The sequence below is a fragment of the Asterias rubens genome, chromosome 5, assembly GCF_902459465.1.
Source record: "Asterias rubens chromosome 5, eAstRub1.3, whole genome shotgun sequence".
Lineage (NCBI taxonomy): Eukaryota > Metazoa > Echinodermata > Asteroidea > Forcipulatida > Asteriidae > Asterias > Asterias rubens.
This window is the reverse complement of record NC_047066.1, coordinates 3,333,096-3,357,883: the sequence shown is the minus strand read 5'-3', so window position 1 is coordinate 3,357,883 and position 24,788 is coordinate 3,333,096. Positions and strand designations below refer to the sequence as shown.

The window sequence follows — 24,788 nt, the reverse complement described above, 5'->3', positions numbered from 1 at the left end:
TGGGCACAGAAGTAAATAGGTGTTCAAAACTTCCTACGTTGACGTCTTGGGGAGGATTCGTACTCTGAAAAACCACTCCAAAGTCATGAGATAAGCATAAATCAAGACATTTGACTGCTCACATTTATTCTTTGGTTGTTTGACCCGTCTCAGGAGTTACTGGATGGAACCAATGGGGATGGCAAAGTTGGTGGGAGTGTGTCCCAAAGTGGGGACGTGTGAAGTGAACAACCCGTACCAGTTTAAGCGTAGACAAGTACCCCTGACTGCAGACAATCTTACGGTGGGTATTTATTTGATTGAGTATGGGGCATAGTTTTTATTTTATGTGATAGTCTCTATAAAGAGTCCACTCATGATTAATTAGCATATGCAACTTAAACTGTATTAACAGGAGTATCAAATCATCAAGTTTATTTTTAAAAAAACTGACAGATTGGGCTGAGCAAGTTTTTTTGTAATTTTAATTTTTTGTAAAAACTTTTAATTATAAAAACTCAACTAAAAAAGATTTCCTTATGCAGGCGTCAATTTGAAGCGTGGACAGACCCTCCTCACGTCATCACCTTTCTTCACCTGAGCCAATTATGTATAGGGTCAGGATTTCACCACCACTTCACTCTATTTAAGTATATCATATCAGCAAATGTGTTACTCCAAGCTTCACCCTTTGAATTATTTCCATATAGGTGAAGCTTCACTTTTCACCAAAAACACACTATAATTTTTTTTTTTGACAAGAAAATAATAATATCATAGGCTTACATTCTGCCTGTCAGCCATGTCAAAACCACCACGCAACACATTATTATACACATACAAGTTCGCGATCGCTAGCCTGAACATCTGATGTCTTTTCTTGCTGATAATGTATGGACAGGGCACCAGTCTTGTTCGCCTCGTTGCTAACTTTCGCTAACGTTGGCGGCGCACAGCTCGTTCCACTTGAAATGAGATCGGTAGCAAACGTGCGCAAACTTGGCAACGTTTGCGCAAGTGGAACGCACCACAGGATGCAGTTTGCAAGGTGGTGCGGTGCGCGATGTTAGAATGTGTGTATTTGTGTGGCCACACTTCAGTTCAAAAATTGCGCGCACGCAAATTCCAAGTTGGCTTGCGCGAATTTCAAAACAGGCCATCTTCAAAGATTGCATCACAATTACAGTTGTTTGAAACGCCACGACTTCGACATACTTTCGGCGCGACCGATGTCGTGGATTCGATGTCACATCACCAAACACAAATAAGGCTCGCAACGCTTCACCCTTTTCATAAACTTTATAGGTAACACTTCACCCAATTATTAAAAAAGAACGTTACGGCTTCACTATAACAACAAATTATTGACCTCAGGTTTCGGCATCGAAACGGCGTCGATATTTTGCGACCTCTGAGGAGGGTCGGTCCACGCTTCAAATTGAATAATATAGTCTAAATTACCTCAATAAGATATCGCCAATGGCGTCAACGGAAATTTATCCAGCCCTGATACTTCGGCTTTTAAGGGGCATGGCAGTTTTGCCTTGACTTTAAGCTTGGGCGGTTCCAGAAATTTGGGGCTCGGTTCCGGTTCCGAAAAAAAGCTCGGTTCTGAGACATACCCGGTTCCAATTCAATATAAAACATAAGCCGCCCGTCCCGAGCTCACACACACACAATTGAGCCGATCTATTTTAACTGAAAATAACCAAGTTAATCAGACATCGGTCCCGAGCTTACACACACACAATTGGAGCCGATCTATTTTTAACGAAAATACAAGAATACCCACCCCAAGTCAATCAGACATCGTGCCACCGAGCACCTATTCTCCCTGCATTTTTAACCAAGTCTTTGATTTAGCCGGCAGTACGTCCGTTGTGTAGCAGTACGTCCGTAGTGCAGTATGTCCGCAGTGCAGTACGTCCGTAGTGCAGTACGTCCGTAATGCAGTACGTCCGTAGTGCAGTACGTCCGTAGTGCAATACGTCCGTAGTGCAGTACATCTGTAGTGCAGTACGTCCGTAGTGCATGCAGTGTGTCGTCTCTGTACATACAAGTGTACATGCCTGTACATGCAAACAGCACTGTGTGTTTTGTGCATGGATGGGGCAAGCTTTTATGAATATGGATATATCGGCAGCCAATCACAACGTGCTGTCTATTTGGACTTTGGACTCTGTTCATGTACATGTATATGCATGAGATATACATGTATAGATGCCTATGCATTGGAGGGAGCTGTGCACTGTGTATGCAGCCACACGTGATAGTTGATACTCATGTCGGCTTGAAGCCTTTGCACACTGTATCTGCGCTCACCGCTTTCAACATCAAGCCTCAATATCTAGAGCCGGTTCGTTGCAGGATCGGCTCCACAGAGTTGGAACCGACAAAAACGGGTACCCGGTTCCACAGAAGAGTGGAACCGCCGGTCCGGTTTTCAATTTGGAACCGGGTAGAACCGGGTAACCGAAGGAACCGCCCAAGCTTACTTGACTTTTTGTAAAAATTTAGGGCACCAAGGCAATTTTCAAAAATTTGGAAGGGCATCACGACAATCATAAAAAGTTGCAAAGGGCACAACGGCAGTTTGAAAAAAAACCTCCGAGTTGCCTGTAAAAAATAGTTCTTCCAATTTTTCCATTTTCTAACTGTTACCCAATGAAAAAAGAAAGCATTCATCTAATTCAACAAAATAAAGAACAACTACTTACAATACACAATAAATAATTTTTGTTCATACGTAATCCTACTACTATTGGTCATGCACGTTGTGTAGTTTTTCGTAGAGGCGCTAAAATTCCCACGTAACTGCTCCATTTTGACACGATGTTGACAGAACAAATGCATGCGGTGCGCGACGACTATGCTGTACATGATGGTACATCACATGTACCAAGCATGGGGAAAACCACTATCCCAGCATGCACAGACACGTCGAGTCTTTGTCTCAAGGCGTTTAGCGTTGGTTCGCGCAATTTTACCACTAGAGGGCGTTTAATCTCACGCTATCGCTTTGTTCCGAAACGCCCTCTAGCGTTCGATGTTTCAAGTATTTTTTTGTCGCACGCAAAGAACAACGACTAACGGGCCTGAAATCTGCTGTTGTGCCTTACGTGCGTGAAATTGGGGTCTATTTCGTTGCGTGAAATTTACACAGACATCGGGACTTTTTGGCTTATTTTCGAACTTTGACAACGTTGAATACAATTTGTTTTCGGGAGGAAGGGCACGGCTGCGATGATGAGAAAAGGGCACGGCAATCATTGGGTTTTTGAAGGGCATTGCGGCAATCGGTAGGGGCAACGACGGCAATTGCCATCGTGAAGTATCAGGGCTGGTTATCCCTATCCTGCCACCACCTCTTCCTTCACATATTTTTGTTGTTGAAAGGAATATCTCAGTTGACTAAAATAGATTCTAATTTATTTCAGTTACAGTTGGCAGGATATGGAAATTCTTCACTCAACTCACGTATTTATTGTATGAACAGGGCTTACCATCAATTTTACCCGTAAATCTCTATTTATAAATCTCTGCAAACTGTGCAAGCCCGAATGTCTGCCCTCGCTGGACATGCTTATAAGTTATATAACATCATAAGCAAAAGTTCCCTGCCGGTCCTACTACTTGCCATCAACGGGCGTCAACTCACTTGTGCCGTCAACTTGCCGTCAACTCAACCGCTACTGGTATGGATTAGTCTTGACCTAAGTCGTTAGAGATCAATTTACATGAATAGAATCGCAGTACACAATACACCATGCAGTACCGATAATTGATGTCATGGGCTAAGACTATTCCGTTTTCCGGAAAGTCTCTCTATTGTCCATGTTGCACAAGCTCTGTGAAAAGCAAGATAGCGGACGACAGCTTCACTGCTTCACGATAATTTTTTTTCACAAGAACAAAACTTAATAAAATTTAGTAAAATAACCTTAATGTAACTCAAAACTTATGAAAATTATCTTTTAGCTAATACTTTACAGTTCTATGCCTCTTTTGTGGATTTTAAATTGGTATTGGTTGAGTTGGCGGCGAGTTGCCCCAAGTAGTAGGACCCTCCTTTTTGCAAGCGTCAAATTTCCTGCTTCCGTAAGCCCTGATTCTTTGTTGGCGCCTAAGGGTTACGAGGGTAAGCGTAACCATGAAATTGAGCACAGATGAATCAAACAACTTACAAGACATTCACTATTGGAGTACAACAAATAAGTCAATTCCTTTGTATACAGTTTAACAGTATAAGTGACAGACAAAAGCAATGTGAGCAGAGGATCAGTACACTAAATTAGGAGATTTGATCTTGTTGCACTGACCATGACAGAGTTTTGGATTCTTTCCACATAGCGCCACCACTTTTTCACTCATTTTTACAAAAAGGGATATTTCATCGAGGTAAATTGCGTGTTATATTATTTCATATCGAATGAAAAGTAGTGGCGCCATACGGAAACTTTTCCGAATATTTCTTCAAACTCAAACCTGTCATTCCATGTTGACAAAATGATGACAAAACAATTTATGTGATAAACTTTTTAAAATTTTACTTTATTTTTCCTTCAGATGGTAATGGAGATGTCGGACATAGAGTATGATCAGTGTGATCACAATAACAAGAAAGGCAGGAACAAGCACACAGAGATTGATTCCTTCATCGAGGTAAGTAACTAGAATCCTCATTTATATTGAATTCTTTATTCTTCTGATTATATTTTTACAAGGCAAGAATTGTATAGTAAAGAACTCATGGATCAGGCATGCCACAATAATCAGAGTCCAACAGTTTGGGTGTTAAGTTAGGATGTTGGATTTGTTAAGGATTCTTGTAAATCCCCATGGGATCGTGCTTTTTACCACCATAATCAGAGTCCAACAGTTTTGTTGTTTAGTTACCATGTTGTTGGATTTTCAGGCCTGAAATTACATGCAGACCATAGAGGCCATGGTCTCATTTGCCCCTGGTCTTGGCCTTTATGCCCCTTCAAAAGTTTCCCATACTCACCTAGACTTTAAGATATTTCAATAAAGGTTCTCTTTGCAAAATTGAAATGGCTTTGCCCTCTCAAAGGTGGAATTTAGGGGTTGATTTCACAAAGATAGTTATTAACACTTTCTGAACAGAACAAAAATTAAAAGTTCACAGATTTACAAATTACATTAAAACAGTTATCAATTCTCGATATCGAGACAAACAGATTTATTTTAAACACATGTCATGACACGACGAAACGTGCGGAAACAACGGTGGGTTTTCCTGTTATTTTCTCCCAACTCCGATGACCGAATAAGCCTAAACTTTCACAGGAAGTTGTGATACACAAAGTGTGGGCCTTTGGACAATACTGTTAACTGATGTTGTGCGATTGCTTTAAGGCTAGTCCAAAGTTATGACGAGTAACTCGCCTCGAGGTTTGTTAAATCCGACCCTGGCCTAGATGTGAGGAGCAATCTTTAGTAATAAACTCATTTGAGGTAATAATTCTGTTTTGATTAATTTGCAGAAATTTAGCGATCTTAGCCGGGATGAGCTGGCAGCAGCGTTGATGATCCCAAGTAAAGAGTTATTCGGTCATTCCATGCAGGAGAGCGTACCGTGTGTGGGATGCAGGAGAAGGTATGTAGAATGAATTATTTTGGGGGTTGAACAAAGAATTGACTAGAGTGGGATTCGAGCCAACGGCCTCCGGCACGTTCATCCGGAGGTCGTTGGTTCGAATCCCACTCAAGTTCAACCCCCAAAAATCATTGAAAAATTTACCCTTGTGGTTTATATGATTTATATAACCGACATACAGATCCTTGTCATTTGATTGGTGGAACTTACTTCACGTGACATTCACTATTACTCCCATCCGCTGGCGGTCAAAAAGACCTATTCGCCCATGGGGAATAGCATTTTCCATTCAACAGTTAGGATCATCCTTGTTCCCAAGTATCTAAATGACAAGGATCAGTTATATAAAACAAATATTGAGTGGCTGTTCCATTTCACGAGGCGAACTCTCATTCCACTCTGAGCCACTCAATATTTGTATAATAATAAATTACCTAGATAGACCTCTGTATATAATGTCCCAAACCCGAAATAGCGCCCTCACTGTGGTCAGTGAAGACCTTTCATTTCGCTCGTCCCCAGCGCCGTTGCTTTAACCAAAGGCGCTGGGATGGGCAAACGTATCATGCACGCACATTGGTTTTATTGGTTTAATAATGCGCAGTCCCATCATGCACTCACACTCACATTGCGCCATATTTCTATGCACTGCATATACGTGACGTACTTCCTGAACAAGAATCTGTGCAAGTGATTAGCCCATCCCAGCGGTCCTGGATAGACTGGCCGCTGGGGCTGAGCGAAACCTTTCATCAGCTGAGAGTTGTTTGTGCAGGTCCTGTACATGAGTTCACGGTTTTAATGATGCATATTGGTATGATATTCTAAGAGACAAGAACAACAGTTGGTCCCAATTTTAGACCCTTACTTTGGCTGGAAGGTGTTTGTTGCTACTGGGTGTTTAACAAACAACTTTACTACATGTACATTTAATTTTCAACCTTTTGGTTCATTGCACATGGTTAAAAAGCTCTTTCTCCTCATGTAATTTTGAACAAAAACAAGTGATTTTAACGCTTATAGTTGGGTTTATCTCCAGATTGCAAAAATGCTACAGAGCTCCAACATACATACACCAACTTAAAGCTTGGAGTATGGCCTTTCAAGCCATGTGTGTAACTCCCCAAAAAATTATTGAAATTTAAAAAAAAATGTGTTTCTCATCAACCCTTATTATTTGACTCTCTGTTTTCAGTATGGAGCAGCTGTTTTCCCGACTGAGGGACCAACACCATGTGAGGGCGCTAGAACCTCTGGTGATCACAGGGCATTCAGAGCTTTCCTTGGTTACAGATATGCTGTACGATCCAAGGAAATTGTATAACCTCTTCCACTTACATGGGTAAGAAAGCATTAAGTAGGATTTGAAACTCTGCATGGTGGGAGTATAATCAGAGCCCAATTTGATAGAGCTGCTTAAGCAGACAATATTGCTTACCAATTTGCTGCTAAGCAGAAATGAGCAGGAAACCAGTCACAAATTGTACACATGACATGGTAGCTTGGCTGGTAACCTTATTCTGGTAAGCAAAATTGTGTGGCGCTTAGCTACCTTTTGTGCTTAAGCAGCTTTATGAAATTGGCCACTGGTGAGGTTTGCAATAGCACCATGCGTCAATCTCTGTGAGTAGAGTTGGTTCTGAAAAGAACCGCCGGTTGACAACTTAATGTCTTCTCCTAAGGATGATCAGAGCATACTGATTGAAACGTTGAGATCTTTTCAGAACCAACACTACTCAGAAGAGACCTACCTTAACTCATGGTGCTAATGCAAACCTCACTTTAAGGAAGAATTAGGGGATTATATCGGCAACTTGTGTTTCTGGCTTTGAGCTGCTTCAAGTGATCTTAATTTTCTATGCTGTTAAGTTAGTAGTTAACTGACCAATCATGCAATAAAATTTTGCAAAACTCATGCCTATTAGACGCGGTATTAAGCAGGCCTGTGAAATCGCCGCTTTAATGCGGATTTCCACTCTTTTTAATTTTCCCAGTCCGCATTTTTCTTGGGTTCCGCTTTTTTCCCGTTCCTCGTTTATTTTGCGCGCTCCGCTTTTTAGCCGTTCTGTTTTAATCTTTCTTTGTTTACATCCGAAATAGACCGTCAAGCAGCACGTAGCTGGAAACGGGAAGCACTTTAATTGCGATTTGATTTTGACATGTGAGTCGGGGGCTAGACCCAGTAACATGCTCAGTGTTGGTCTTTCATTGGAGCCGTTGTTGTTATTTTTCGTTTAGCGCGATGTCCATTTTACATGTACTTCAATGTCATTGTTCCATTGCACCAATAGAGGGCGCTTTACTAAAAAGCCAACACCTTGAGACAAGATTAGGCACACATGGTTTTACGCGACGTACGTTGTGTGTGTATGGTGTGTATTTTTGTGCAACAAGTAAAATATATGGCAGTCGACGATGAGGACTCATTGCGCTTGTGGATTTATTTCTAAAGGAATGCTACAAAATATATTGAGAATGAGGATGCACAACACATTGTTACATGTAAGAATTGTGGCCTATTGTTTCTGTGAATGTGTTGTCTACGCTTCAGTTTTTAATTAAAGCCTTTTATTATGTTCGTAGTGCTGGCCCAAAATCACAGGCCACAATTCATGACCCGCTCACAGGCCTGATTAAGGCACCTTGTCAAAACTATCCCCGGGAATATTCAGGGATGTCTGTCCCGACCGTGGTTTTCTAGGCGGGATGAATTGTTATTTAGTTTCTCTCCCGGTTTTATCCCGGTGGTGGACCAGACTGTCCCAGTGTTTGTTTATACTCCCCTGCTGAGCTTTCTGCGGTTTGACGCTGATAAGATCTCACACCCTCCAGGGCTTTCAGGCACACACAGAGCTTGAAATCTATCAACTGTGATTTTTATTAACCTTTGCCAAAACAATAATGTTCCAAACATCAATCTGTGCTGCTAGTTTTTGGAATGGTAGGATGGTGTTTAAATAACTTGCATTACAATTGATCCCTTATTGTGAAAAAAAACCCATCATGATTAAAGTTGTTTGATTAGGCAATAAGTAATCCTCTTTAAAATCTGTGTTCTCAGGTCAAAGTTAGAAGATCTGGTCAACATGCTACACAAGAACAAGAAGAATCGAAGGTGTTTACTGCATTCATTAGATAACCACAAGGCAAAGCACATATCGTAAGTTGGAGAAAGTTTTTAAATAATAATAATAACCAGATTCTACACAACACTTTATCTACAGGTGTCTCTTTTTATGTAGCACCTTAGGTTTTACAAGGTGCTGCGGCATTCTCAGTAGCCACTGCTAGAAACACCAGGGCAAACCCCTTCTCTTAAAGTCACTGGACACTATTGGTTATTGTCAGAGACCAGTCTTCTCACTTGCTGTATCTCAACATATGCACAAAATAACAAACCTGTGAAATTTTGAGCTCAATCGGTCATCAAAGTTGGGAGATAATAATGAAAGAAAAAACACCCTTGTCACACAGAGTTGTGCGCTTTCAGATGCTTGATTTCGAGATCTCAAATTCTAAATCTGAGGTCTCGAAATCAAATTCGATGAAAATTACTTCTTTCTCGAAAACTATGTCACTTCAGAGGGTGCCGTTTCTCACAATGTTTTATACTATCAACAGCTCTCCTTTGCTTGTTACAAAGTAAGTTTTTATGCGAACAACAATTATTTTGAGTAATTACCAATAGTGTCCACTGCCTTTCAATTATAAGTGTAACTAGGTTCTTTTACATGCATTACATGGGACCAATGGCTTTACATCCCACCGAAAGGACAAAACATTTATTTCCAATGGCCGCAACCAATATTATTGCGATAATGTCATCATGTGAATTAGGTCGACTGACCCCTTGGCAAAATGCGCTGTGCACTGACAAGCATCTATCTTCTCCATGATTTTGGGAGTCAAAATGTATGTGAAGGAAGTATATACTATTTGATCCTCTTTGCGTGTTTGTGAATCTAGAACTTGGATTGATGTATGGGACACTATGGAGAGACCTTGCAGGGAGGAAGTGACGTTCGTCCAAGCATCGAGTCTACACAGTACAACAGAAGCATACCTGCGGAAACACAGGTAAATATTGTTTGCACGAACGCATAGTTACCATGAAAAATCTGTATGTCAGAGTGTGTATTGACACAGATGGAAAAATTGTGTTTTGAAATAATCTTAACAGGTGTTAAATTTTCATCATGGATAGAGAATACTCATTTTGGTTTTACCCATAACACGGATGTGTGTTAGAACTGTGTACTCGGTACTTACCCGAGCTCTATGAAAAAGGGATTTGAACCCACAACCTTTGCAATTCTAGAGCAGTGTCATACCAACCAGACCACCGATATTGCCCGGTAGCTAGAGGCAGTGTGACAAATGGTTTGGTTGTTGTAGCCTGAATGTATTCTACAAACCATCTTTGAAATCGACTGAAAGGCACTGGACAAAGTCGGTATTTACTCAAAATATATAGTAGCATAAAAGCTGTAGTAAAACATTAGAAACGGCTCCCTCTGGAAAATCATATATTTTTTTAGAAGTAGGTTATTTCTCACTAAAATCTCTAAAAAACTTGAGTCTTAAGGCCAGAAGCCTTTCTCAGGCATATGAAAACACACAAATGTGTGCAACAAGGGTGTTTTCTTCTTAATTCATTATTTTCTTGGAAATTCTATGACCAATTGAGCCCAAATTTTCACAGATTTGTTATTTTATGCATGTTGGGAGACACCAAGCGGGAATACTGTTCTTTGAGAATTACCAGTTGTGTCCAGTGCCTTTAAGAGGGGCTACAAAATAAAACTTTTTTTCTCAATTTTAGAGTTTGCCAAAACCATCATCTCAATATTCCATGTCCTCTATTTTCCTCATAAGGTTCTGCGGCGAGTGTAAGACCAAGGTGATGCGTGCGTACAGCATTTTGGTCGGAGAGGTCCAGCCGTGCGAGGAGAAGAGTTACTGTAGCGCCCTCTATGAGGGTATACGTTGCTGTCCGCTAGAGAAGCATATACACCTATTATGCGAGACGGACTTTATTGGGCGACTCATCGCAAGAGCGGAGCCAGAACTCAACGGAATGTGAGTATAATGAATTTTTTTAAAGTCTTAAGTGCGGAATTAACGCAGGAGCTACACATTTGCAGGAAGGTTCCACTAGTTACTGGCACTCAAGTTAGCCAAAATAATTGATTGGGGGAACCTCAGAACCTTGGAAACCGTAGAGCCTAGTACAGGCTGTCGGCAAGACATCTGGGCCTTATTCCATGGCTCTGCTTTACCTAAGCACAGAATCGGGGCTTATTGAAGCAGGGAATTCTGTGCTTACGGCAAGTGTATATTATGGGTTGGGGGCGAATTTTGGCTTCTGCATGTGCGTACTCCACATTACAAGGCATTCTATGCTTACAAGGCTAGCGCACTAATTCAGCGATTGCCTGTGAACAGGGAGTCGTGATTGCAAGCACAGAATTCAGCGGTAAGCAGAGCCATGAAATTGGGCCCTGATGGCTCCATTTTATCAAAGGGTTAGAACTACACAACTCTGGGACCAAACCCCCCTCTATGTTAGATATGGGGCCATCATTGCTGAAGTGCGCCACCTGGGGAAATCTGTGCTGGGCAGCACTAAGCTTGGGCGATATCGATTTATTTTATTCACGATATATAGCCGACAGTATATCGCGATATTCGATATAATCGCAATTAATCAAATTTGACATCATCAGTCTTCAAACTCAAAGTGAAAGTTGTAGAAGAGACAGTCATAGCATAAGAGAGGTGTTCTAATGACCTATTCTTCTGGTTTTACTCCAAACCCATGGGGTGCAAGATGTCTAAGCTAGCAAATACATAGCGAAATATCGTGATATATCGCGATAAATCGATATTTCGATTAAAACCAAATCCATCCGATATCGAAATCGTTTCCAAATTAATATCGCGATATGCGATAATATCGTGATATCGCCCAAGCTTAAGCAGCACAGTGTATTTTGCTCAGAGTGCTGGGTGAAATGTGTTTGTTCTGGATAGGCCCGCCTAGCACCGCCCACTGTGGCTACAACACTGCCCAGGTCGTTGCACTTTGCAAACAGTGAAATTAATAAAAATGTGCCATGATTTGGGGTTAATAAAGTTTTAAACCTATTTATTGGCAATGCATATTTAAGAATATGTTTTAGCTTTGTTCGATTGAAAGAACTGAATAGAGGTGTCTATCCGCCCCTCATCTGGTCAGCCGCCATTTGCATGTAGAGCCTCAAATTGGGGATCGAAGAGAATAGAAACATTATATAACTTCGTATTGTCACAGTAATGTTATAACACTTTTAACCAAACAAGTACAAAAACACAAAACGAATGAAATGGGGGGGATTTGAGCAAGTAGCGAAAGGCACCCCTGGTTACGTATGTAGGTCGTTGGCAATCGAATATATATTGATGTCAATCCAAAGTTAGTCAACGAAAAAATTGTTACTTAAAATTGTTTTACTCAAATCTTGAAGACGGAGAGAGCGGCACGCCAAAACCATTGAGATAGCCCAGGAGGAGGTCTTAACCTGTCTAGGAATCCACATCTACGAGAGATTGCACAAAATATGGCAGAGTCTCAGAGCGGAGGAACAAACATGGCTGCTGCTGTTTCATGTGGGCGTCCAGAAACTGGAAAAAGCACTAGAGGTGAGTCTGACATGAAACAGTCGCTGAAACGGCAACCTCCTTGGTACATAAATCCTAGCAGTATAACTTTACTCAAAAATGTTTCTGTAATATTTGTTTACTTGTGCGCTTTATTCCAAGTAAGTCTAGTCAATACGACTCAAGTTCTGATGGCTGAATCATCGGGGTGTGGGTTTGAATCCAGGTCATGACATTTGTGTCCTTGAAGCAAGTCACTTTACCGTAAATGCTTCTTATGGCCAAGCAAATAAGAGCATCAAATTCAATTTCTGGTGGTTAAGTCAAGGAGTGTGGGTTCGAATCCCGGTCATGACACTTGTGTCCTTGAGCAAGATGCTTTGCTATAATTGCTTCTCTCCACCCAGGGGTATAAATGGGCACCTGGGTGGGTACATGTTGAATCGTTGATATTTGTGTATTGAAAAGCCTTTAGAGTGCTATGATAGACCAGGGTTGTATACTCCCAAGGGAGCTGAGAAATATTACCGGAATGTTATTGGCCCAATGACCAGGGCACTTGCGTAAAACGCATTAATAATAACAATAATGAACCATTTTTGTATAGCGCATATCACAATCACAGAGAAGTCTCTATGCGCTTTGAGATGAAAAAAAAGAGAGGTAACAGTTAAAAGAGATGTGAAGTAATTACAAAAGCAAAATTTAGTTGATACAGAAAGAAGAACTGAAGGCTATTGCAAAAATAAATGTGTTTTTAACATTGAGCTTGTTTTATTATGTTGTCCGGAAGACTATTCAATAATTTTGCTGCTGCTGCTGCAAAAGCTCTGGCCCCGTAAAATTTAGTGAAAGTCGAGAGACAAACTGAGAGAGCATTGGTACGTTATTGTAAAACGCACTATAAGAATTAGTTATTAATATTATTATAGCCCAGCTTTTATCAGAAGGTGGAAATAATACAATTTCATTGTATACCTCCTAAGATCTTGATCACAATCCTTTTTTGTCACTCCTGTAAAATCATTTTGATTTTAAGTAATGTGTTTTCATAATCAGATGGCATTGGAAGCCAAGCAAGGTATGTCCAAACTGGAGCAGGTCTGCGAGGAGATCACAGAAGCCGACCGGGTCAAGCAGCAGAAACGAGACCAGAAGAAACAGCGCCGCAAAGCCCGCAAGAAGAACAAGAACGCCGCAGAGTCTGTGGGGTCAGAGGGCAAAGGTCAGAGGTCACTGCAGCTTTTATACAATGAGGCTGAAGAGGGGGAGCATCAGTGTCAGGTGGAGGGCGGCGGAGAAGGAAAATTTGTGGTAAGAACGCCTTAGTTTAATGGATGATTAATTTGCATCGGGCATAAAGAAACTTATTTTTCCTTAGTGGTTCTCTTATTCTCTGAGTTACTTATATTAGCCAGAGTGTAGCATGTCTCAAAACACCCAAAACTAGCAAGCCTTTTGATTTGGGACATGAAATCGTTTTTCTGTCAAATACTTTTTCTTTCTATGCCCCAAAAAAGCTGCAAGCCACTCTTGGTGAGAGGCTACATGAAGCAAATATAACTACTGTCTTTTGGTTGGGACTTTTTCTTTTGAACTCTGTTCTATGTTTATGTTTCGTGTGCCATATTTCTTGAAGACCAAAGGTTGAAAATAATTAAACAGCAACATTTTCTTTTGAATGTTGGCACAAGTGGCTAGTACATGAAGAGGTGTTATTATTATTATTTAATCGACCAATACAAACCATCAAGTACACAATAGCACAAGACAGAACATTAACGGAAAAACAATTATAAATAAGCAAGAAATAAGGAAAATAAATACAGAATTAAATAATGAAGTGTGTTGTCTATTGGTTCTTTCCTGGGCCACAAATGTTTTTCTCTGGGCCCTCAAGTTTTCCTTTCCGCAAAAAATCAAGCACTTCTGATCCCTGGCTGTGCTCTGAGGTTATGTGAGATTGGGCGATGGAGCTGGGTCCAATTTCATAGAGCTGCTAAGCACAAAAATTTGCTTAGCATGAAATGTTTGCCTTGATAAAAACAGGATTTCCCATCCAAATTTCTACGTGATTTTCAAGATCACCATACAACAGCTGAATACCAGTATCTAGGATGCAAATTTTGGTGCTTAGCAGCTCTATGAAATTGAGCCCAGGTTGCCAAAGAGGCCAAAGCTTGATCCTGTTTTAGCTGTGTCCTAAATTCAGTGTCTTGGCTTCAAGTAAGGTTCTTAGCCTCCCAAAATATTATTCTTCTCTTGAGCAGTGTGAGCATGATGAGAATGACAACATGGGCATTCCTTGCAAGGTGTGCGACACAGACTTCAAGTCAACGGCAGACGACAAGCTACACTCGTGTCGCAACGACGCCGACTACTCCAGTGGTATCGATTGCGGGGAAGACTGCGGTCATAGTTCACGAGAGAGTTCGGATGTTGCGTGCTCAGAGGGGATTTGTAATCACGACCAAGACGCTGGTTCAATACAGGGTATGTTTCTAAATGAGCAGACTGTTGTAATTTGGGCTCAATTTCATAATGGTTGGGTTTGAACAAAGAAAATTTTACTGGATAAGTACTTGAACCAACGACCTCCAGATTAAGTTGATGATATTCCTTTTTGTCTATATCTTCGTTCATGGGTGCCGAATTTACCCAGTTAGTTTCCTTTGTATTACCTGATATAACAGCCTAGAATAGAAAACAAAAACTTGCTTAGCAGAAATAGGATACCAGTAAGCAGCTTAAATTGTCATTTTCTTCATGTTGTTGTGACTGTTACCCAATTTTATATATGAGCCACCTGTGTAATATTTGTCCTACGCTGGTCTGTTTTCCATTTTCTTATTTGCTCTTGGATAAATCAGAAAAGTTGTAAATAATAGGACCTGAAAAGTATATTAAAGCCTACACAATGAAAGCCACTCAGTCATGACTCTGGCTGAAAAACCCAGTCCATGCAAGTCACCTGTCTGGGCTCGAACCAAGGTCCGTGAAAGACATGGAGAGAAACCAATGCGCCATCCTGATTGCCCAACCTGATTTTGTTTTGTGCAGGTGAATTTTTACATGAAGGATCTTGTGGTCAGGATCTTTCCATGGAGGATCAAGATGAGATCTGTGTAGATAGAACGTGTCATTCCAACGAGGGGTTGTTGTCTCTACATCATTCCAAGTGTGACGGCGGTAAGACACTGGACTGTGCCCACTGTGAGGGAACGCAGGAGGTACGTATCAAGAAAGTTAGCTGGGCTCAATTTCATAGCGCTGCTTAACGGTAAACAAATTTGCGTGCTTACTGTAGCAGAAAAAAATTGCTTAAGCCTTAGCGTATTTTGTAGGTTAGCAGAAAAATTGGGCGGCTGTATTGTGACGTCATTTATGTTCGTGCAGTAAGCACCGGAAGGTTAGCATGCTTTTTCACGTGCTTACGGTTAGCAGCGCTATGAAATAGAAATTGCACAGTAAGCACAAACTCGGCCGCTAAGCAGCGCTATGAAATTGGGCCCAGGTCCCAACAGGAGACTTTGGAACGCTAGGTGGCAGCAGATTTACCAGATAAATTTCCACTATTTACATAGTTCTGAGCATGCCGTGTTACTGAGAACAATGGATTTTACCTGGTAGATCTGCTGCCACCAAGCATCGCAAAAGTCCCCCGATTTATGGAGCTAATTTGAGAGGTAGGGAAATAACAAATTCAATTTTGTGGTGTACTCATTGACCAATAGAAAGAGTCCTCATGTGAGTGGAGAAAAAATTATATGTCTCCAATCTCATGTTGAATTAGTGTAAATTGCTGCTGTTTCGATGCCCTACAAGTGCAAAATTTTCAACACCCAAAACATCCAAGAAAAATGGGTTTGTACAATTTGTACGAAGATGTTTTGGTTCATTACTGACTTTAATAACATTTAATCAAAATGGCCTTGAATTTGACCTTTGGACTATTAACCAAATTATTTCTCCTTGGAATGCAACGATCCACAGTTTTTTTTTTTTTTTTTTTAAGTTTTTTTTTTATGCAAGTTGCCAGACACACACGACCTGAAGGCCACTTCAAGGTGTGGGCTACAATTTGTTTTCCCGTTACCCCTTTACAATCCATACGGAGGTAGACTTGGGTATCATCAGTCCAGTGCCTGGCCGGTAGAGCAGAAAGCACTACCTCCCCAACAACTACAGTTGTTGGAATCATATGACCTTTCAAATTTCGCCCTGAAAAACGCAGTCATCAGATATTGAGAATTTTGCACTGGAAGGGTATCAAATAACATTGGCAATTTACACCTATTTTAGTTGAGGTTAGAGACGTGTAGTTATTTTTCCCATTCGGATGAGGGAAAACTGGTAAATTCTATGGGAAAATTCTATGGGAAAATTCTTCTGGAAAATGAGTTGTTAAGATAACGGGTATCCCTGATGCAAAACTAACATCTCATAATTGTTATTGTTATTATTATTGTTCTTATTACAATGTTGTTTTTTATCGGCTAGGTTTCGGAGGAGGTCAATCAAGTACAAAAAATCTGTCAGTGTTCAACAGAAGCTCAGCTCAGGCATGCTGTTGGCTGGACATCTACTTTACTTGATATGTTAGAGGTAAGAAGCAAGGACATTTGGCAAATGTTGATATATAAAGGTTTGTGATAACTCCATGTTTTCTTGTGTCATGGCAAAGCGATCTAGCATAACGGAACCAAGCTATAGGCTCTTAAGCACAAAAAATAGCTAAGCACAATGAAATTATGCTTACAGAATAAGGTTACAAACCACTTGTTCATTTGTGCTTAGCAGAAAAATGTTAAGCAATATTTCCTGCTTATAGGCAGTGGACACTATTGGTATCTACTCAAAATGATTATTAGCATAAAACCTCACTTGGTAACGAGTAATGGGGACAGGTTGATAGTATCAAACATTGTGAGAAATGGCTCCCTCTTAAGTGATGTAGTTTTCGAGAAAGAAGTTATTTCCCAAGTATTAGATTTCGAGACCTCGGATTTAGAATTTGAGGTCTCGAAATCAAGCATCTGAAAGCACACAACTCGTGTGACAAAGGTTTTTTTTTTTTCCTATTTCATTATGATCTTGCAACTTTGACGACCATTTGATGACCGTTTGTTATTTTGTGCATATGCTGAAATACACTAAGTGAGAAGACTGCTCTTTACAAGTAACCAACAGTGTCCAGTGTCTTTAAGCAGCCTTATGAAATTGGGGCCTGGTGTTTGTTATCAGCATAGTGCGGGTTGGGTCTCGGTCTTGACACTTGAGGAAGACATTCAACCATTGTTGGTTTGTGCTTTGAATGAGATGTAAAGACCTATGTCCAGTGTGTTGTGTTATGTTGTGTGAAAAGAACCTTATTACACTTATGGCTAAGAGATGTGTTTCTGGTAGTGGCTGCACCTCGTAAACCACTATAAGGTGCTGCATTAATGGGTGTCCTAGTTCGAAAACCTTTCTTAAAAAGTGTTTTGCTTTGTTTGGTCGCCTTGTATAGCTTATTGAGGGTACAAGCACTATATGATGTCACATGAATGTGAATGTTCTCATAATTTTCTTGGGGATTGTAAGACATTGTTTAAAAAATGACTCATGTGCTACCAAAGGGGTCTTGTTGCATGCTCTGCAGTTGGTTGTCTGCAACAGTTACCCCGTTTTCCACTGCCCAAATACTCCAATATTATTAGTGTTTTCTTCTGTCTTAACTTTTAATACTTCTTGTTACCCCGTTTCCAGGGTTCGTGTTCATCAGATGACGAGCCGCAGATCTCCCCTGAAGAAATCCGTCGCTTCCGGGACAGTCACAAGTCTCTCGACCGCCAGCGAAAGAAACTACGCGCCAAAATAAAGCATCGCTACAACAAAAAGTTTGCACAACAGAACACCGGTCAACCGACGAAGGGGTTCGTGGCACAAATCCACAACTTAGCAAATGAGATCGGGCGGGTCACAGTCGAGTAAATTCCAGAACTTCATAAATCTTGAGGGGAAAAAAATGATTGGTTTAGATTAGAAGGAACAAAATTTGAAAATTTGCAATAAACTAAAATTCCTCCAAATCAGTTACCCAGAATATCACCTGCTTTGTGATGAATTCAGGTTTGGAGAATGTAGACTTAAAAAACAATCAATTATTTGCACAAACATTTAGAATGCACTCATCCCCCCAATGGACAAAGTATTTGAGACCAAGTCGGATTCAACCTAAGATGGTATAGCAGATGTTGTCAAGTGAAGAATTTACAGTTTTTCCTATGTTTCAAAGGTCAACATGCTATTTATATATTGTCAGTGCGAAAACGTTGTAGCTCATAAAATAGTACTTACATACTGGGCAAAGTTGAACTTATCAAAGTGTGTATCATGCTTAAAATGGCCTGCATTTACACACAAAACAATTTGCTTCCAGATGTTTTTGCACTGAGCATTTTCGTGCAAGATACGATGTTTGTGCGAAATCGAGATGCAATGTTTTTGCAAAATTCAGATACAATGTTTTTGCACTGACGTTGTTGCAGATACCTTCAACTGGTGTGAAAAACAGGAGGTCTATGGATAGAGAGAAATCAGTAATGTTTCAGCCATGTGGTAAAATTTACAAAGAAAAGCTGTTGAGGATAAAGCTGTTGAGATAAGGCTGTACCAATAAAACCAACCGAAATTGCAAAGGAATACCAAGATGGCTGATTGAGGTATCAGTCCATGATATTCACCATTAGTTATTCAGTATTGTTTTTTGGCAGAAGTATTTATGTTCATACGAGGAAACGTCCCTGAAACATGATGAAGGTTTCAGAGCCTCACACATTCCAGTTTATTTGAGATGACTTTGAAAATGCCCTTTCCAGCTTTATTTACTTAGTGCAAATGCAATGCATCATTTGACTTGACAAGTACACAGCCTAAGTTCATGGTGCTACTTTAAAGGCAGTGGACACTATTGGTAATTACTCAAAATAATTATTAGCATAAAACCTTTCTTGGTGACGAGTAATGGGGAGAGGATGATGGTATAAAACATTGTGAGAAACGGCTCCCTCTGAAGTGCAATAGTCTTTGAGAAATAAGTAATTTTCCACGAATTTGATTTTGAGACCTCAGATTTAGAACTTGAGGTCTTGAAATGAACCATCTAAACGCACACAACTTCGTGTGACAGGGGCATTTTTTCCTTTCATTATTATCTCGCAAGTTCGATGACCGATTGAGCTCAAATTTTCACAGGTTTGTTATTTTATGCATATGTTGAGATACACCAACTGTGAAGGCTGGTCTTTGACAATTACCAATAGTGTCCACTGCCTTTAAAGGATGGGTCATAGATTGGGTTTTTGTCAATGTGTAATGCTTACTTAAAAGCAAAATCATCAGCAAAGATACAATACAAGTCAAATGTGAAAGTTACAGCTGAATACGTTGTTTGTATGCTCACATGAATGTCAAATCAATCTACATTAAACGCAAGGTGACAGCGATTACCGACTGCATATCTGGCCGTAGGGATCGTGAAACGGACACCAACCCACAGAAATTTGAGAATAAGTGCATGCTTGAATTTATTTCTCTGATTCAAATGTTTTTGGATGAAATCTTTTTCCAAACCAAATACTTTGAAGGTCATCCTGTCTCAAAATAAGTGACACTATCAACAGCTGTTTGTCATGCTTCTTACAAAGTACATTTTTATGGCCCCTAATTCTTGGAGTATTAACCAATCTATGACCCTACCTTTAAACCATGTACCTTTACAGGCCGTAAGCAGAGAGCTCTATGGTCAGCTTGATTTTTTGTAACAGCCCGTTCATGCTACTTTTAGAGGGTGAAAATTGTATGCTTCATGCAAATGCAGTGCATCATTTGATTTGGCAACTTAAGTGCTTAATGCAGAATTTTGGACTTGCAGCACACTGTGAAATCCTGTAACCTGTTATCAGTTTCTGTTAAACAAGATTTTGTTGTGCTTAGCAAGTTTTTATGCTTACAGGCTTAAAAAATTGGGTCCAGGCCTCACAAGTTGCTTCATAATTGCAGGACTAGGTTATAGGTGATATCTGCTGACAATGTTTTTCCAAGTTCAGTCTATTGTTTGTATGGAGCTTTGGAAATGCCATCCAACTTGTTGAGATCCTGAGTTTTCTTCCAGTTTGATGACATCATAATATATGTAAGATGACAACATCTTGATTTGATTTATCTCGAGATGACGACTTCTTCAAAGTAGCATGTCGTTTATGTTTTATATTGGAATGGCAACATCCTCAGAGTAGAATGTTATCTTGAGTGACGAGAACCCAAGATAAATTACCTTGGGTTCTCGTCATTTTGAGGATGCTATCATCCCAAGATGAATTATCTCGGGAAGTCAACAACTTGTGTTCAGGATGTCAACATCACAACCTTATATAAAATACATCAGGAAGAAGACATCTTTAACTTCAGGATGTTGTCATCCCGAGATTAAAACATCTCAGGATGTTGTCATCGTGCGGTAAAATATCTGTCGGATGGTACTTCCAGAGCTTCGTATTTTTGGGAACAATTCTAAGTCCAAAATGTCTGGTTTACTCTTTGATAAGAACATCTTCATAGACTCTTGTTTAACGGTGGAAGAGTGTTGAAATCTCCACAGTGAGCTTTCCCACAACAAAAGGCTGCCAACAATATACTAGGTGGCAGCAGACTTGTTCTTGGTAATCTGCGCATGCTCAGAACTACGTAAATGATGGAAATTAACCTGGTACATCTGCATGCTGCCACCTAGCATTTCAAAGTCTCCCATTCGAGCCTGTTACCTGTAACAAATTCTCCATTGTTGTGTGTACAGACAGCGAAAAAGGTGGTCTGCGCAATCTTTTCTTTTCAAGATGTGTTGGCACAACTTGTGTGCATGGGTCAAGGCTTCATTTTCTTGAAGCAGTCTCAGAGTGTGTTATAGTACTGGTGCAAGTTTCTATGTCTGCTTTAGCTTCTAATGCGCATAATTTAAGCTTGGATTCTTACATCTTCAGTTGGGTCAACCCTTCTTGGGCCAAATGGATCCTTTGAAGTCACTTACACAACCTATGCTGGAGCTGGAATACGAGTTTGAGCAGAGGCCCAAGACTATATTCCATTTACTCGCGATATCTCAAAAATGCTCCCTTCTTTTAATTTCACAGGTTAGTTTGATTGATAGTCTACAATATGAAAATAAAGAAGGGAAAGGGAAACAAAAAGGAAACAAAGTATGTTTATCCTAACCTAACATATAACGAACCCCCCCCCACTAATTCTATATTATTTTAAAAAAAGGCACATGATGCAATTTCTTTCCAATGTGAGCGCTAAATCATTGTTACCAACAGATAAGAGGGTAATTCAAACAAATAATTATGATGTTGATCTACTGTGAAACACTAGTCTTATTTATCTAAGAGTGGCCATTTTGGTGTGCTTTAAATATTTTATGTTGAAAATAAACGAGCATATGTATGAAAAAAGCTGTCGTGAGTGGCAAGGAGGGATGTAATAAAATGAGCAATACGTCAATAGTTTGTCATCGGGATCGTTTCATTGATTGTCTAGTTGGTAAGACACTCGTTCAGAATTGCGAGACCGTGGGTTCGAATCCCACCTGAGTAATATGCGTGTGATTTATTCACAGATGTTGGGGGAAAGTACTGAGTATACAGTCGTAACACCCACTGGTGTAAGGGGAAAGTACCGAGTATACAGTCGTAACACCCACTGGTGTAAGGGGAAAGTACCGAGTATACAGTCGTAACACCCACTGGTGTAAGGGGAAAGTACTGAGTATACAGTCGTAACACCCACTGGTGTAAGGGGAAAGTACTGAGTATACAGTCGGAACACCCACTGGTGTAAGGGGAAAGTACTGAGTATACAGTCGGAACACCCACTGGTGTAAGGGGAAAGTACTGAGTATACAGTCGTAACACCCACTGGTGTAAGGGGAAAGTACCGAGTATACAGTCGTAACACCCACTGGTGTAAGGGGAAAGTACCGAGTATACAGTCGTAACACCCACTGGTGTAAGGGGAAAGTACCGAGTATACAGTCGTAACACCCACTGGTGTAAGGGGAAAGTACCGAGTATACAGTCGTAACACCCACTGGTGTAAGGGGAAAGTACCGAGTATACAGTCGTAACACCCACTGGTGTAAGGGGAAAGTACCGAGTATACAGTCGTAACACCCACTGGTGTAAGGGGAAAGTACTGAGTATACAGTCGGAACACCCACTGGTGTAAGGGGAAAGTACTGAGTATACAGTCGGAACACCCACTGGTGTAAGGGGAAAGTACTGAGTATACAGTCGTAACACCCACTGGTGTAAGGGGAAAGTACCGAGTATACAGTCGTAACACCCACTGGGTAAGGGGAAAGTACCGAGTATACAGTCGTAACACCCACTGGTGTAAGGGGAAAGTACCGAGTATACAGTCGTAACACCCACTGGTGTAAGGGGAAAGTACCGAGTATACAGTCGTAACACCCACTTGTGTAAGGGGAAAGTACCGAGTATACAGTCGTAACACCCACTGGTGTAAGGGGAAAGTACCGAGTATACAGTCGTAACACCCACTGGTGTAAGGGGAAAGTACCGAGTATACAGTCGTAACACCCACTGGTGTAAGGGGAAAGTACCGAGTATACAGTCGTAACACCCACTGGTGTAAGGGGAAAGTACCGAGTATACAGTCGTAACACCCACTGGTGTAAGGGGAAAGTACCGAGTATACAGTCGTAACACCCACTGGTGTAAGGGGAAAGTACCGAGTATACAGTCGTAACACCCACTGGTGTAAGGGGAAAGTACTGAGTATACAGTCGTAACACCCACTGGTGTAAGGGGAAAGTACTGAGTATACAGTCGTAACACCCACTGGTGTAAGGGGAAAGTACTGAGTATACAGTCGTAACACCCACTGGTGTAAGGGGAAAGTACTGAGTATACAGTCGTAACACCCACTGGTGTAAGGGGAAAGTACTGAGTATACAGTCGTAACACCCACTGGTGTAAGGGGAAAGTACTGAGTATACAGTCGTAACACCCACTGGTGTAAGGGGAAAGTACTGAGTATACAGTCGTAACACCCACTGGTGTAAGGGGAAAGTACTGAGTATACAGTCGTAACACCCACTGGTGTAAGGGGAAAGTACTGAGTATACAGTCGTAACACCCACTGGTGTAAGGGGAAAGTACTGAGTATACAGTCGTAACACCCACTGGTGTAAGGGGAGAGTACTGAGTATACAGTCGTAACACCCACTGGTGTAAGGGGAAAGTACTGAGTATACAGTCGTAACACCCACTGGTGTAAGGGGAAAGTACTGAGTATACAGTCGTAACGCCCACTGGTGTAAGGGGAAAGTACGGAGTATACAGTCGTAACACCCACTGGTGTAAGGGGAAAGTACCGAGTATACAGTCGTAACACCCACTGGTGTAAGGGGAAAGTACTGAGTATACAGTCGTAACACCCACTGGGTTGTAAAGCCTAAATTAATATCATTGATTGTTAAAGCCATTGGACACTTACGGTAAACAGTATTGCCAAAGGCCCACACTTCGTGTATCACAACTTATATAATCAAATAACAAACATTTAGGCTCAATCGATCATCGGAGTCGGGAGAAAGTAACGGGAAAACCCACCCGTGTCATGACATGTGTTTAAAATAAATCCGTAATTTTCGATATTGAGAATTGATATTGTTTTACTGTTTTCTCAAAAAGTAAAGCATTTCGTGGATTGATATTTCAAGAGAAGTCTTTCACCATTAGCTTAAACCCTGTAAGTTATTTGTAAGTCTGTGAACTTTTTTTTTTTTCTGTTCCGAAAGGCGTGTATACCTTTGGTAATTTCTCCACAAGATAATGACCGTAAAAACTGACTTGATCAAGAGTAGGCCTACTAATATTATAAAACGGGTTTTGAAAAAGCACACCCTTGAAGTAGTTTTAGAGAAAGGTAATTTTCTATCCAATAATCTGAATCTGAGCACGATCTGAGACACCAGGGCTTTTCTTCAGGCTTTCATCATGTTCTTGCAACTTTGATGTCCGAGGCCAAATTTGCACAGGTTTGTTATTTTATGCAAACTCAATTGGGATACACCACTGGTCTTTGATGGCACTGTGATTTTGCTAAACTTATTTCTTATGTGCGCCTATGTGCACAAATTACTGGCTGGCTTTTGAACAAGTAAAATGAATTTCAAGAAGCAATTTTCAGTGAACTTCCTGTCAAAGGAAACTATGCTTTTTCCTGTCCTTCCCACACATGTCCGAGCATGGAGGAATGTCCGAGTAGCTAGAATGTAAGGGGAAAATCCCTTGAATTTTTATGTCATCTCTTCAGGGAAGGATTCTTTGATTCATTCTTTGATTATTTTTGTTTTTTAATTTACATCCTAAAACTTGTTTTGCTGCCGTTGTAGCGCGGTCGCCGCTTTTTACTTTACTTTTCCAGGGCCTTTTGTGTACACTAATCAATTAAGAGTACATTAAGAGTATGTTTACATGGATTTAAACAT

The 24,788-nt window shown here is 40.6% G+C and overlaps 1 protein-coding gene across 1 annotated transcript; it reads left to right on the top strand.

Moving 5' to 3' along the window:
* Positions 1–10: 10 nt before the first annotated feature.
* Positions 11–19,239, top strand: LOC117290738 (gametogenetin-binding protein 2-like). Its single transcript, XM_033772284.1, has 13 exons — positions 11–283; positions 4,546–4,641; positions 5,484–5,596; positions 6,792–6,938; positions 8,658–8,756; positions 9,563–9,673; positions 10,472–10,675; positions 12,103–12,277; positions 13,295–13,549; positions 14,506–14,728; positions 15,296–15,465; positions 16,736–16,840; positions 17,984–19,239. Exons 1-13 carry the CDS (start codon positions 164–166, stop codon positions 18,206–18,208), a joined length of 2,043 nt encoding a protein of 680 aa, XP_033628175.1. The 5' UTR covers positions 11–163; the 3' UTR covers positions 18,209–19,239.
* The last annotated feature ends 5,549 nt before the right edge of the window (positions 19,240–24,788 follow it).